Source organism: Dermacentor andersoni, chromosome 4 (genome assembly GCF_023375885.2).
Source record: "Dermacentor andersoni chromosome 4, qqDerAnde1_hic_scaffold, whole genome shotgun sequence".
Classification (NCBI taxonomy): domain Eukaryota; kingdom Metazoa; phylum Arthropoda; class Arachnida; order Ixodida; family Ixodidae; genus Dermacentor; species Dermacentor andersoni.
This window is the reverse complement of record NC_092817.1, coordinates 162,201,267-162,217,404: the sequence shown is the minus strand read 5'-3', so window position 1 is coordinate 162,217,404 and position 16,138 is coordinate 162,201,267. Positions and strand designations below refer to the sequence as shown.

Genomic DNA, 16,138 nt, shown 5'->3' with positions numbered 1-16,138 from the left:
GACATACAGACACATCTAGAGAATTACGATGCGCACAGCACCGGTTCGCGACTGCTAAATGTTCAATTCATGAGAACAACTAACCGAACCTTGAACTACAAGAAAAATGGTCAGTCTTCAGGGTGGAACGCTAGGCCGATTTTTTTATGAATCTCACTGACGAAGGGAAATCTGTTTCGTCTTCAACGATGCTGCGGGACTTGTCCAGGCTCATACAGGGCGGATACAAGAAATATTAAAACGTACATGAGGAGTAAAGAAGCGCACTGATCTGTAACATAGTCAAAAGGGTGTGACGAATGATTCCGGTCAATAATATTACTTGGACGAAATGAACGCATAAGCATTTCTGTACTTGCAAAGTAGTGTTTTGATCAAGACCGGTATCCAGAAGCAACACAATGCTTTATTTATTTATTCTTTATTTTCTTTTTATTCTATTTCTTTTTTTTTTTTTTCATTTACTGAGTGCAGGACGGCATCAACCAACACCTTTTGTGCGCTGCAAAGATCCACAATATTAGTTGCGATTGCGCTGTGTGCCTTGTCTTGTTCCGTTGCTGTGTCCCTTGCCGGCTCTGTTTCTTTAATCCTGATACACACCGTCACGCTTCTCTTTAGTAATTGACGTAATAGGAGAAATTGACTCCTTTAGATTGCACCGGTTCCTATACCTGTCTCTTGGCTAGGAAAGATAGTGTCACAATATACGTAACAATATCTGACACAAAAGTATCACGAAAAAGTCAGTCAGCATTGACACCAAGCTCCGTACGTTTGTCCAGGAACGCACAGAAGATGAACATGTATACAATTACATATCTAAGCTTAAGTGTTTAACACATAAATAAGTTCACAACTTCACAGGCGAGTGCTCAGACCATAAGTATACCCGCACTTAACATTTACGAGCAATTGCAGTAACCGTAAGTACATCCACACATAAACTACTATTCATAAGCATTTAACAACATTACAAGCATAGCTACATCGCACATGTATCTTACAGCGGACACTAAGATTTATTACATGCCAAGGATACTGGTGTCTTTTTTGAAAATTTTTAAGCTTATCGTTCTGTCATTCATACAGGGGACCTCCACTGCTCACCGTCGCCAGGATAAGGTGCGCGGCATCTTCACAGACCTGTTTGGCTCCACACGCACCAACATCGCTAAGCACTTACGCCAGGTTCGTGCAGCGTATTCCCGCGTAGTCCGGTAGACCCAGAAAACGGGTGTCCGAAAAATTTAGAGCAGCGTCATATTGAATATAAGCGATCAAGTTATGCACCAGTTCAGTGAGCTATCAGGGATGCTGGTAGCGAAGTACAATGACGTCCTAACAGAATGTAATAAGCTATAAAGGATAACCACAGCGCCTCCAACGGTGCGCGGCCCATATTCGTGTTTGTCTGTGAGCGCAGCCGCAGAGCTTCGGGTATACAACTTTAAAAACCGTATCTTTGTTCTCGTTGATCACATAAGGTGCGTAATGTCAGCACCAACTTAAAAAAAAAACGAGGAGGTTTTCATTTGAGCCGTAACTTCTCTAAGCGCTCCTTCTCAGTTGTTAATCTCTATGAGATGAAATTACCTGCGTACACTTTAGTGCCGCTGGATGCAACCACCAAATTCATTAGGCCAAATAGTTATCCTTGTTTCTATCTCGAAACGGGAAATTTTCATCCATCCGACTGTAGTCCGAAGCTTCAAAGGCGACGCATAAGGTATTTTCAGAAATAAAGTTTTGCATTTGAAGACAAAATTGTCCTGGTCTGGGGCGACCGCCTTTGCAGAACAGTCGCTCTACCATCAGTAAAGGAGGAGGCCAGCTCATCGTAGAGCAAGAGCGAATTAGTCGATAAATTGAAGTACACGTGCGAACACTGAAACCCGTATGGGTTCCCTTTGAACGTTCGGGCTACATTCAGATGGATGAGAATTTTTTCCTTTCATGAGCCTTCTTCCATTTTGTTGAATTCCGCAGAGCTTATTTGTCATAATTTATCCCTGTACTCAATTAGCAGGGTAATAGTCTTCATTTTTTTCTCAGATGTTGGATACGAAAGTTTCATTGCAATTTAACGCTTACAGATTCGTACGCAAGTTCAACATCAATTACTGAAAAAGTTAGCTATAGCCTTAAACGCAATACGAATATTTACCAATACTTGCCGAATTCGATTATACACTTAGTTTCGCTTCCGCGCATAGGTCCTTCTTAAAAGAAGTTTGACCCTTTTTTAGCAGAACTACCACATAGGTTTCGCTCAGTCGTCAACGGTGTCAAGACAGGTTTTTATCATGCAGAAGAATTGGTGCGCGGGCATTTATAGCTTCCTCACATATGTTTCGTATAATTTACACTGCAGAAGATGTGTCACGTGTCTCGGCGTTATGCAAATGAAGACATGGTACGCAAAAATACCTGGCCACGCTGGCTTATGTCTGCGTAGAACGCAATAAACCTCACAGTTCCTGTGCACTATTGGCACCACCGCACTAACTTGAAAACACATAGTCCAGCTCACTCAGTTTCGTGCGCAGGTTGCTTAGCCTAAATGATTGGATTAGTTTTTCGGCTAGTTGATCAGTTTTGTTATCAAAGTTCTATGTTCCGAATAATTGATTACGTTGTTATCCAAGTGATCAAATATTTTTTCGTTTATTTATTGAAATTTTTGCTAAATTGACGATCAGCTTTGATGAAGTGAATGTGTTTTTATCAAGATGGTTTATACAGTCCAGCTAGTTTGTAGGGTGCATCTCGATCAGTAGAAGCAAGCGTGCATACCTAAAGTTGCTGATTGCAGCTGTCAGAACATTGCTTTAGTGTGGGGTCAACTCAGTGTAAGGTCGACATGTCGAACGTCATCTCTCACCAGGAGAACAAAGCATTTTCTTGCCACGCGTGCAACGCCAAAGCGATACCACGCTGTCACGTTGTCTCTCACAGGCGTCAGAGACATCGAATTGCACGATGGCCTACCTCGCGTAAGAGTATTTGTGAAGTTTGCACAAGGCCTATACGGCTACAACAAACGAGCTTTAAAAGCGCCCCTCACTTTCTCTTTAGAGAGAGAGCCCGTTCCTGGTGCGAGCGTTGGTGTCGGCGTACCTCGTAACTGAGCGAACGAACACAGCGAACGATGAGAGCGAAAGCGGAGCGCCGCGGTGTATGAAATAAGCGGCGAGAGCGAAGAGAGCACGAGGAGGAAAACGGAGGAGGAGGGTATGGCGAAATCATGAGAAGAGAAGCGTAGTGCTGCGCATGAGTGGCCTTGCGGCGACGATGGCTACGAAATGGCGCCAGAGTAGTGGGCTCACGGAGGAAGGAAACTAAGGAGAGGCCGTGACGTCACTCTTTATGAAGCTAAAGTGAAGCCGGAAGTTGGCGTTGATCATGGCGTTGCTCCGCCTATCGGGCCAGCTCTCCTCTCTTGTTTACATTTCTCGCGAAACCACGCCGTGCTGCGCGCAACCGTACTGCTCGGACCCATGCGCTCCGCAGCAATACTAAGCAGTCGTTAGCACGTTAGCATGATTCCGCGAAAGAGGGCAAAATTTACCGTGAATATTCCTTCGTCCGTAGCCATTGCCGTGGCGAGGTACATTGCGTACAGCGTTGCATGCGCGTTCATTTCACAAACTTTAGTTCCTCCTGTCCCGCCTGGCCACAGCAACATCCGGTAGAGCACGGTCCAGATAACGCAGCGCAAAAAAACACAGAGACCAACGCAAACCTGCCCGCACGGCGCTTTTGCCATGGTACGAAACCTACGGAGCTACACGTGTAAGCACACAGAACAATAACAAAGCCGCCATTGTGGCCCGAAAGGCGGGGCCACTACAGCAAAGAAATAAAAAAACAGCAAAACAAAGGAGAACCTACTACGTCATTTCCTCCACACTTTTCTTCTAGCGTGCGGAGGGGGTAGGGCCTCTCCTCAGTTTCCTTCCTCCATGAGGGGCTTCGTCTATATGAAAACAAAGCGCTGCATGAGCGGAGGTCTGTCGGCGGCGGCAGCTGCGAATCGCGACCACGCATCACCCACGCGCTTCCTCTCGCGATCTCCCTATTAGCGAGGCAGTCGCGCGAAACTTCGCTCCGTTTGCAACGTGTCTCACGAGACAGATTGTCCGCGCCAGCCAATATATCGCGAAATGAAAGCACCTTTACATCTGCGCTCAAATTTCACATCAGGAAGTACCGCAAGCGTCGGTGAACTTTTTTTCCGTCGCCCTCTTCTGGCCTGACCAACCTATTCTCATTTACTGATACGACTTACCATACCTCCTTGTAGCGTTCCTTTAATTTTTTTAACGCTGATTTGTCATTGCAATTTGCTGTGGGGCCATGATTAATTTATTAGTTTGACGCCACGTTTATTTGCCACTGCCATAAAGAGAAATTAAAAATTAAATAATGCGGTTTTACGTGCCAAAACCACCTTCTGATTATTCTGAAAAAAAAAACTATTTTCGCATGTAGTAAATGTTGATGTTCTATTTTCACGTATAATAAATGTAGATGTCGAAATGTTACGAAGCTTTACCTATTCATATCTTCAACATTTATTGTTTGGTTGCATATTACAACCATTGCGATAAATTGACTTATAGGCCAAGGTAAGTTTATCGATAAACATATATAGATGAAGTCGACAAAAATAAAGTCAATGTTATGCTAGAAGAAGGAAGAATAAGTATTTTAATGATTGGAAAATGTTATGCTAAATTTACTTACAGGTCAATTTAACGCAACACATTAACCATCTCTTGTTTTTAAAGAAAGCTGCTTGGCAAACAAATTACAATACTGAGCCACGGAAACAAAGAAAAAGAAGACGCAATGGACACTCTCACTAATGACTACTCGATAAATACCATAATGATAAATAATGGCTTCTACTACGCTGGTTAAACCATTAGAATGTAACGCTACCCACTGACACTGTGAAACTTTACGGTACGCGTAGGGAAGTACTTGATGCGCACGGTCTCCTCGCAGGCAACCGAGAGCGTGCGACGGGACACCGAAGTTCCGCTGTCGCGCGTCACAGACTTGGCCGACTCGCTGGACGGCCAGGCCCGCAAGCTGCCCGACCTGAGGGCCGAGCTTGCCGAGTCCGCGGCCGCCGCGCGAGTTCTCGAGCTGCGCGTCTTCACCGAGGACGCGTACGAGCCACTGCGAGCCGCGGCGTCGCTGGCGTCGCGAGCGGCGGCAGACCTCGAGAAGCGAATGCCCCCCATGCTGCAGAAGGTGGCCGAGACGACCACGGGACTGCGGGCCGCCATCGGAGACCTGCGGGGTGCCCTGGAGAACGCGACCGCGACGGTGGCGCCGAACGACGCCTACTACGTCGCCCTGAGCGAGGAAGACGACTTCTGGAAGCGCTAGCGCCGCACGCGGCCCGTTATAAGCGCAGCGCGCCTGGTCTGGCCACGCGTGCAGTCGACGAGCGCCGTTCCAGTTGGTCAGTTCGATGCCTGACACTTCGTCGTTAGCGAGTGACGGCAGTGAGTGAAAAAGGGCCACGGAAATTTCTGTTGCGAACTTGCGAGCGAGAAAATCAGCATTTGCCAAGAATGTCGGTTTCTTAGCCGACTGTGACGCCGACGTGACGACAAGGAGAGAAGTTGAATCCGACGCAAGCCCGATTCAAATATCCATGTGGTTGTGTACGAAAGTGAAAACGTGTGCGGAGCCTGAACATTTTTTTTTTTTTCGCGATGCCCTAGATAACAGGTTTTAACACGTTGCAGAGAGGCAGAGAGCAGCAGAAAGTGTTTCACAGTTGACCATTAGCCTTCCACATTGACCCGTCGATCGAGTATCACCCAACCTTCCGAAGGCTGCAGTAGACCTCTTTACCTGTGGCTACTTCGTCCTGTGAAACAGTATGAATCTCTACTGCAGCATCGATTGCTCCACGGGTAAAGAAAGGCTGTGCGCGACGAGATTCTGGACTGTTGAATTTATTGTACATTTCCTCTCACAACACGGAACTGAACAGTGCCTGTGTGTTAAATACTGCTCACCCTTTTAAACCTATAATATCGCGCTGGCGTGATATTTTCCTATGGTGTCGTTCGTTTCCGTGTTTGTCAATATAGTGACATGCAGACGACAGTGAATCAGGGTTGCTGATTCCGCCTGCATGGTGTGTAGTCGAAGCGATTCCTAGTGCGGGCAGCTGCTCACCCATCACCTGTCACGGCATCATCTGCGGCTATTGCGGCAATCGATCACAGCATTCTGTTGCGGACCACGTTCGTGGACATGTCAAAATACGTTGTGATTGTCCATCGCAATAAACATGACGTTACATGTCGCTAAACTAGAGGATATGTTATTGGTTATTCTTTTATCGTGCCTGTGGGCCCAACTGCGGATATGCGAATCGACCCTTTCTTGTGCCACCGACTCATTTCCGACAGGCCATTCAGTACCATGCACCTACCTGTCAAATGCAATAAAACAGCCGATGCATTTCACAAAGTATTCTGCTTATCTTTTTCTTATTTGTGTATGTGTGTGCGTGTTGATTATTTTTTTTTTATTTTTTTGACAAAGCGCGCAAGCAGTACATGTATTTCTAACGTATTCGCCTGGCCTTAACCCGAGAGTTGGCATAAAGTAAGTAGACAAGTTCTGTTGTTCAAAGTAAAGAATGTATTCGATTAGAAAATGCCGTGGGTGTCGTAACTGACGCCTGTAGGTAGATGCTAGAATTGTCCCGGAGCCAAGCAAACTAGAAAATTTTAATATGGAAAGATATGGCTATAAAGGATGAAGAAAGCAAGTATGCACTCAACAATATAAATGCGGAAGTTGGATAGAAGGTTGTAAATATAGCAACAATAAAGAAGCGAATAAACCGTTATAAATGAGGTCAATAAAATCTCACTGAAGAGGAGAGAAAACTAGGTAAGTTAGTACTGGTTCGTTGGTGAACACTACAGCGTGTCAAGATAAGATAAACAGCCGTTTATCAGCAGTAAATTTCCCGTTGATAATCAGCGCTTATGTTTCATCGCTGGTCTCCGTTTTCTCCGCAGTGTTAGCTTTAACCATATTAAAATTTGAAATATTACAAAAAATATGCACAATGAACCCCGACCTGTGCAATAGGCTCTTCCACGATTGTCACAGAGCTAGCTTGAGCAATCTCGTAAGCCTGCGTGATGCCTTCTGGGTAGAGAAGCGCGGGTTCTGAGTCGGGGACAAGACTCAAACGCGGACAAAAGCTGGCAGCGCTTCAGGCCACGCATCGAAAGAAAAGGTGGTCGAGACCCTTATAGCATCACAGTCGAGTCACACGTCATGCAGCCTTGAGCGTACATCAAATTCAAGAACGCAAGACCACTATGCTTCCCTGCTACAACGTCAATGTCGCCATCTCATGGGTTCCCGGCCGCCTTGCAATACAAGGAAATTAGGAGCCTCGCGTGGCGTTACGTGATCAAGATTCCACCATGCCTCAAGCCAGCTGGACCCCTTCGGACTCTGAATACGACCGGACACCTATTGCGAAGCTACGCAAAGGTCATTTAGCTTATCTTGTCAGTCACACCCACCTTCCCAAATCTTATTCCCGCTCCCAGCAAGTCCGTTTGAGGCAACTTATGACCCTTACAAACGGTTATACGGCACTATTTCCTAATCTACCACAGAAGGGCCGAATATCGAATTCAACTGCAAACACTATTCGGATCTATATTGGCTGTATGGCTGTATGCGACAGCAAACAACAGCAGCAGCCTGATTCAAGCCCAGGTACCATACAAGCCCGCGGCCAGGGTAGCCGTCGCAAGGGTATGCGGCGGGGGCGTGCGGCAGCAGGTTCAAGTTCTTCCGCGGCCAGGCTCCACGTCGTGGCCGAGAACCCGCCGATTTTCGTCTTGTGGCACACAGGCTTTGTACGTTCTGTGCCGCCGTACATCCTGACCATCGAAATCTGCGGGCACCCCATTTCCATGGAGCTGGATACAGGGGCCAGCGTCTGAGTAATTGCCGGGAAACACTTCAAGCGTACTTTCCCCAGCGTGTCCGTCGAGGCTTCGGGCGTGATGCTGCGCAGCTACTCCGGGCAACTCTCCCAGGTCCAGGGTCAGGCACAGGTCAACGTTCGCTTTGGCGACAGGCAGGCAACCCTTACCCTTTACTTAACGAAGGGGTCGTCGCCGACGCTGCTGGGCCAAAACTGGATTCAGGCACTGGGCGTTTGTCTGCCACAGTGCCAGGAAGCCAGCGTGCATGTGGTGAAAGACATCCCCAGCCTTCTGACCGAGTTCAAGTCCCTCTTCTAGCTAGGGGTGGGCACATTTTCCGGCACGACGGCTGGCATCTATGTACCTGAGGGAGCCCGGCCAGGTTTTTTCAAGCCTCGCCCACTGCCGTTCACCCTGAAGGACGGGGTCACCCACGAGCTTCAACGGTTACAGCGAGACGCATCCTGGTGCCTGTCAAGACATCTGAATGGGCCGCTCGCATCGTACCAGTCTTCAAGCGAGACGGCAGTGTCAGGATCTGCAGGGATTTCAAGGTTACCATCAACCCCGTCGCTACCGTCGAGAAGTAACCACTGACCCAGATTGAAGATCTCTGGTGAGCATTGTCCGGTGGACAGAAGTTTACCAAGCTCGACCTCAGAGATGCTTACCAGCAGCTGGTGTTCCATGATGCCTCCCGGAAGTATGTCACAATATCGACAACTTTGAAACTCTTTCAGTACACGCGCTTACCGTTTGGCGTGGCCTCGGCCCCAGCCATATTCCAGAGGGAGATGGACAACCTCTTCAGGGACATGAGGCACGTGGCGGTGTACTTGAACGACATCCTGGTTACTGGCAGCGACGACGGGGACCACCTGGAGAACCTGCACAACGTCCTGGCATGACTGCAGGACGCCGGCCTCAAGCTCAAGCTGGAAAAGGGCGTTTTCCTAGCCCCCAGCGTTGAGTACTTAGGACATATCATTTCCCAGGCAGGCCTAGCCCCGGCTCCCCGCAAAGTTGATGCTGTTCTCAAGGCACCTAAGCCCCAGAACAAGAAGGAGCTTCCGAGCTACCTCGGCATCATCAACTTCTAGAGGAGTTTTCTGCCGAACCTGACGGAGCATCTACAGCCGCTCCTTCTGCTTCGAGATGGTCAGCAATGGGTCTGGAAGAAGGAGCAGGACCGGGCCTTCCAGCGCAGCAAGGATCTAATCACCAAGGCTACAGTGCTGGTGCACTTCGATCCTGCTAAGCCTGTCGCCCTTACCATAGATGCGTCGCCGTGCGGTGTGGGAGCCGTCCTGGCACACTGGGACAAAGATGGCCAGGAACGCCCTGTGTCGTTTGCTTCTCGTCGGCTTCATGCTGCAGAGCAACGTTAGAGCCTGCTGGACAAGGAAGGTTTGGCCCTCATGTTCGGTGTCGAACGCTTCCACCAGTATCTGTAGGGCCGGAAGTTCGAGACGGTCACGGACCACAAGCCGCTGTTGGGGCTGCTGGGGCCTCACAAGGCAGTTCCTGTGCAGGCATCACCTCGAGTGGTACGCTGGGCCTTGAGGCTGGCAGCTTACATTTACCAGCTGGTTTACCGTCCGGGAAAGGACCTGGGACCTGCTGATGCCCAGAGCCGCCTGCCCCTGCCAGAGGTGTCTGATGCTGTTCCAGAACCTGCTGAAGTGTTAATGCTGGAGCACGCGTACTCAGAGGGGCTCTCCAGATCTGTGGTATCTCAAGCGACCAGCCGGGACCAAGTCCTGTCTCAGGTGGTCAAGGCGGTGTCCCGTGGAGAGGAATTGGTGCAGCAGGCCTATAGCCACAAGGCCGCTGAGCTGAGCTTGCAGCAGGGCTGCCTACTGTGGGGTTCTAGGGCGGTGATCCCACAAAGTCTCCGGTCCAGAGTCCTGCAGTTGCTGCACGCGGGTCATCCTGGCGTACAAAAGACCAAGATGGTGGCCCGGTCCCATGTTTGGTGGCTTGGCCTGGACCAGGACATCGCTCACTTGGCGCAGAGCTGCCAAATCCGCCAGGAGCATTAGAGAGCCTCGCGTCATGTGGAAATCACCCCCTGGCCGTTCCCACAGAGACCCTGGTCCCGCCTACATGTGGATTTTGGGGAACCCTTCAAGGGCAATTACTTCGTGGTAATGGTGGACGCCTTTCCGAAGTGGGTGGAGGTTCTACCTGTCACCACTCCATCAGCAGGTGCGACCATTGCAGCGCTACGACAGGTCTTCGCCGCCGAGGGGTTGCCGGATGTCATCGTGTCCGACAATGGTCCTGCTTTCGCCAGCACAGAGTACCTGGCCTGGCTGACGAAGAACGGAATCCGCCGAATGAGGGTTCCGTATCACCCTGCTTCAAATGGTGCAGCCGAGCGGGTGGTGCAAACCATCAAAGACAAGCTCAAGAAGAGCCGGACTGCGGATTTCGGGACGCAGATTGCCCGGATACTGTTTCAGTACAGGACCACGCCCCACGATGTCACTGGCCCTGTGAGCTCCTGCCGGGTCGGATGGTCAAGACACCCTTGGACGTCTTGCATCCGGACACTGTGGAAGATCCACAGTGCTCTTGAAGCAGCTGAAGCAGAAACTGGCTGCTGACCAAGGGTGCCATCCCGGGCCTTTGCCAGAGTCGGGAGCTCCAGATTTTGCCAGGAACTTCCGTCCTGGCTCACCCTGGTCTGCCGGACAGGTGGTGTCTCCTGCCAGCGCTTCATCACTGCTCGTCCACATACCAGACGGGGCCATGTGGCATGGACACGCCGACCAGGTCAGGCCTCGCCTCGGGACATGACAAGCACCCTCGACTGCCACTTCTGAGTTCCAGCGCGCAGGAGAACTAGCGGCAGCACCAGTCGCTTCCAGCGGAGCACCACCCACCTCGGAGGTGACAACCGTTGCCAGTGGTACGGCACCCGTTGGACCGGTGTCGAGCCCGGCACCACTCACAAAGCCGACCACTACGGGCCCTCCGGATCGAGCGAGGCTGGCTCAGGCAGGACCCGGCGTTGCCACACCCGACCCATCAACACCGGTGCCCAGGCGGAGTACTCTACGGCGGAGGCCACCGGACCGTTACTCGCCTGGGTAGCAGGCACCGTTGACTTGGCTGGGACGGTAGCAGAGCCTTCTGCTCTGAACATGGACGTTTGTTTCTTTTATTTAACGAAGAAACTGGGGGTAAGGGAGTGTAGCAAGCATGTGACGCCCCCTCAGGCATAATGTTCATTCGCCGCCAGGCTCAGTGGCCTGCCAAGCTCGGCAGGCAACATTGGTCACCGCACTGCAATAAACACCGACGAGCACAGCTGCTCAGCGGTCAGTCATCGTTCACCACCACAACGCTTCGGAGCGTCCGTCTAACGGAGAGTGCCTCGAGCCCTCCCTTGTTCACGAACCCGGGTGGATCGTGACAAAACGCAACTAGAGCTCCCATGCAGAACCTCCCCACTAATTTAAGACTTCAGTCGTTAAGGAACCTAATTCCGTCACATAGACTCAAGCTAGAAAAACCAGTCTCGGACGCTATTTTACACTTCATATTTCACCCTCCTGTGTTTTTCTCTCTTAATCCGTTCCCATAATCCATTATAGCACTTTCACGCTCCCCGAGATGTCTGATGCACTGGTAAAAGACCTCTCGCCATTTCTTTTTCTTTAACAACCACTTATAAAAACAACAAGAACAGTTGAGACAGGCAATAGATGTCAACGGAAGGGGCGCTGGATTAAACACTGCAATGCAGAGCAAGGTGGCTTGCTGCTGGTGGTTGAGCCAATACCTACTTGTGGACCGAGGTTGCTTCGCCGAGGAGACATTGGTGTCAGCGTAGTGGAAGACAAAATGCATGTTAGCCTGAAAAATAAAGTAGAATATTTTAGGTGGCATTAGTAAAGAACTATAATGCAAGACGCTATACAAACTTGCGCAAGTTACAAAACATAAGTAACCGATTAAAAGTACAATTACTTCTTTAAAATATACAATTGATAACACTTACCCAATTGCAACCTCACTAAAGCGACTGAGCAATTATTGAAAAAATAATCGATTATTTGAAGTTTACTTACTTTCCTATTTTCGCTAACATTGTACATGTACAGTAAATAGAACGAGCTGGCCTGTGTCCTTCCAACGCGTCCTCTGCAGCTCCTCACATGTTTTTTACTAAAAATTGCGTTTCAAAATTTTCTCCCGCACTCGATCTTCTCTCGTTTTCTTGTGAAGACCTCTGCACCGATACTGAAAACGCGTTCGCCGTTTGCTCTGTAGCGATGCAGTGTTGTAACGTGTGAACGCCTTGCTCACACGATTGTGGTTACTCAGTGCCGTAATGATCAGATCTGGGTACTCTATGGAGCGCAGCGCTTCAGTGTTTCTGGTGCAAGGGGAAGGCGCTCTCGATAACCCCAGTAAAGAGATTGAAATATCGTCCATGGGTGATTCCCTGGTATTCCTGAAGTGATTCCCGAAGTAGCCATCGCTGTCGAGTCAAAGAAGCGCTGCTTCAATTGGTCGACCAACATCTGGTAGACGTCCACCCGACGCCCTTGATTCTTTAGCCTTTTAGACTTAAACGACTAACTGCAGCGGAGTCCAAAATTGTAGGGCATTACGTGCCAAAACCACAATCTTATTATGAGGTACGGCGTAATGGGGGACTCCAGAAATTTGGGCCACCTGGGGTTCGTAACCGTGCACCTAAATCTAAGTACACGGGTGTTTAGGCATTTCGCCTCCAGAGAGATGCGGCCGCCATGGCCAGGATTCGGTCCCGCAGCCTGGTGCTTAGCATCCCAACACCACAGCCACTAAGCAACCACGTCAGGTGAACGAAGTCAAGCAAACGTTCACTTCCTTAGTTATAAAGGTGACCAAATTTGTAATGCCATCATCAGCATCAACAGCAGCCACTGGATGACGAAGGCCTCTCCCTGCGATCTCCAATTACCTCTTTACTGCGCCGACGTATTTCAACTAGCGCCTGCGAAGGTGATGAACTAGGAAATTGGGAAATTTGTAATGTAATTTATTATAGCGCTGCATATTATTCAGTCCTTATTCAGTTACAATCGCAAGAATGAATGTGTATGAATCATGTATTAGCAAACAAATAGAAACATATGCGTTTAATGGCGCACAGCTTATGCCCATATCAGAGAAGCTATAGGCTCCACTACGCAAAGAAGTAGGCAGCAGCTTTTAGCGTCTATGAAGGCCAATTAAAAGCGCTTCCAGGAGAGAGACAGAAATTTATCATAAGAGAAAAGCTGAGAAGCCAGACTTCCAAGAGAGGTGTGCAAATTGGCAAGCCTGTCATGTTGTGATTGAGGTGTATCTGCAGGACGCTGATTGTGCGGAGGGAAGTAACGCATACACGTGTGTTTTATCCCTTTGGCCGCTGTAGTTTCCGCCAAATCTATGTACTCGATGCCGCGTCTGCCGTTATAGCTCATTTCGTCATAAAATGTAACTGTTTACGTGTAATTGATTGTTTAAAAAGCAATTGAGTTACAATGAGCATTACCCCACTTAACGAAGGCATTAAATAAGTTACAAAATTAGCAAAATATGTAATTTATTACAAGAAACTATTGCATTTAATATGTTACGTACAAGACCGAAAAGTTACATTGGAAGTGCAGTACCAAATACATACATTGAAAATGCAGTTTCAGCAAATTCGTACGTTGACGCCCATTGATAATGCAGAAACAGTTTGGCCCAACTGCCATCTTAGTGATCGCAAAGCAGATATTAAGAGAAATCCTTTTTTACAACTCCAAGAGTGGGGGGGGAGGGGGAGGGAGATGCGCGTTTTACGTTTTGAGGATAGGACGTGGTGCTTGAGGGCTAAATACTACTGAAGAGCGTTTTGCAATAACGACTAAATCTATTCGCTGCTGCTGTACGCAAGCCAGCAACACGATGGACTATACATTTATATGTAATTTTCTTCCGTCCTAAGTTGCCCAAGCTATCACAGAGAACTAAGAAAGACTGCCATTTAAAATTCGTCACGGGTGCATTAATATGCAAAAAGGTATACAGCCGGCGTTACCTGTTCACGGGTCTCGATATCTGAGAAAGAGCCTAATTTTCGAGCAGTGTGGGACCATAGCCAGGAAAAAACCGTACGTCACTAAGTTCTTAGTATGTATTCAAACCCGCAGGAAATCCCAATGCCAGGCCGTTTGTCTAGGGTGCAGAAATATACACCTTTATCTCAGCCTCCTCGGTACATCTATTGTGGTGCCGACTGCACCTAGAGGTGGGCAACAGGAACCGGGAGCATTGGTGGAGAAGGATGACAGCATAGTTGTCTTAGTACACACATAAAAAAAAGATAATACAGCAGACTTGGGTTACATTGCTGTACCTCAACCCAGTTTTCAACAGAGATCCTTCTTTCGAGCACGTGCATTAGCCAATTTATTAGAGGAACGCAATTAAGCCAATAACTCACGACTTTGCCCGTATATGACCCATACATTTTCTCTATTTCATCCAAATATAAACTCCTTTGGTCACATTAAGCTCTTCCAGAACTCCGGAAATTCTAACACTTAATGCTTATTCAACGCTCTCAGGCGGTGCATTAAGTAGTCTACTGCAAAGGGTGCACTTAACTCCCCTACCTCAAGTTTACTGCGCACATAAGCACGAGTCTCTCTTCTGCATTTGCGGCAAACAAAGCACGCACTTCGTATAAAGCCTTTACATAGAAACAAAGCGGGTGTTTAGTAATTTTATCCAAAGCCTCCAAATAACCTACACGCGCAAAACTTCCACTGCGTATCATCCATAAGAAGCCCCACATATCTCCAAATATAAAGTCGCGGCCACAGTTAATTCTCATATGACATCAGGCGAACTTTCTACGCGTTTCATATAACGCATCTAAACATGGAGAAAACGAGCGTCTTGCAATTTTTATTTAACCCACCGTTACAACCAGAATACTGCAATCTTTTCCCGCAAGTGATCCCTAATTCCCTCCTAATTTAATCGCGGTGCCACAATCAGTTTGGCGAAGAAGTCGGAAATACATGCGCGCAACGTTTTCAAGTGCTTCTAGTCGCACTATGACATTCACGTAAATTTGTGTAAATTTATCGGTTTCCAAAGTTGGCATGTCACCGCAACGGGAAAATGAGGCAGCTTTTGAATATCTATCGTGGTGAAGATTCGGCCCCGAAGATCAGGACATCTGACCCGCAGTCACGGCTGGAGCATATTTCGTCACCTTCTTGCACTATACCACGATGTCACTGTGTCTGTGCTGTAGCGTGGAACAATGCTACAATTCTCAAAACGGGATCAAGGTCGTGGCCTCCTAGCCCGGCGGTCAGCTGGGTGTTTCAGAGGCGGTCACATGGCAGACAAAAGCTGGACGCCGCCTTTTTAGCTTGTCGTGTCGAGGCTCCAACTGCCGTGGCTGGACATCGCGGCTGCCTGGGTGGATCTATCTATCTATCTATCTATCTATCTATCTATCTATCTATCTATCTATCTATCTATCTATCTATCTATCTATCTATCTATCTATCTATCTATCTATCTATCTATCTATCTATCTATCTATCTATCTATCTATCTCGCTTGCTTGTTTCCAACCTCTCGCTACCACAACGCATGATTTTCAAACGGCACAGAACAGAGGAACACGTAAATGAAAAGCACCTGTAGTCGGCAAGTGGACGAATTCGAAGTCGTGAATGCATCCAGGTGGGAACTCTGAACGAATCAGCCATTTATTTGCTATGTATTATCTCCGGTCCACGAATTCGACACGACCAGCACAGTAATTGAAATGTATGATTTCCCATAGCCGAACACGAAACGCTAGCTCCCTAATTTCTCAGCCTAGCAAACGCTAATGCTTCTACGGGCGTTTCCTCGCCTGCGCGCCTGAATCATGGCTTGAATTTTACTTTCTGTGTGAAGAGCTGCCAACCTTTCTTTTTTTTTCGCCACGGGATTTTAGCCCACCACATCTACAATAAAACTCATCAAGAAGGGAGCTCATGACACCAGGGAATATTTCATTGAAGCACAAATAGGGAACCAACTAGAGATATTGAAGTTTACGAAAGTAAGACGAGCCTTTCTAAAGCATCTATATACACTCC

General features: G+C 48.3%; 1 protein-coding gene across 1 annotated transcript; it reads left to right on the top strand.

The window, feature by feature from the left end:
* Positions 1-28: 28 nt before the first annotated feature.
* Positions 29-6,507, top strand: LOC140217259 (uncharacterized). Its single transcript, XM_072287661.1, has 3 exons — positions 29-43; positions 1,093-1,191; positions 5,014-6,507. Exons 1-3 carry the CDS (start codon positions 29-31, stop codon positions 5,401-5,403), a joined length of 504 nt encoding a protein of 167 aa, XP_072143762.1. The 3' UTR covers positions 5,404-6,507.
* The last annotated feature ends 9,631 nt before the right edge of the window (positions 6,508-16,138 follow it).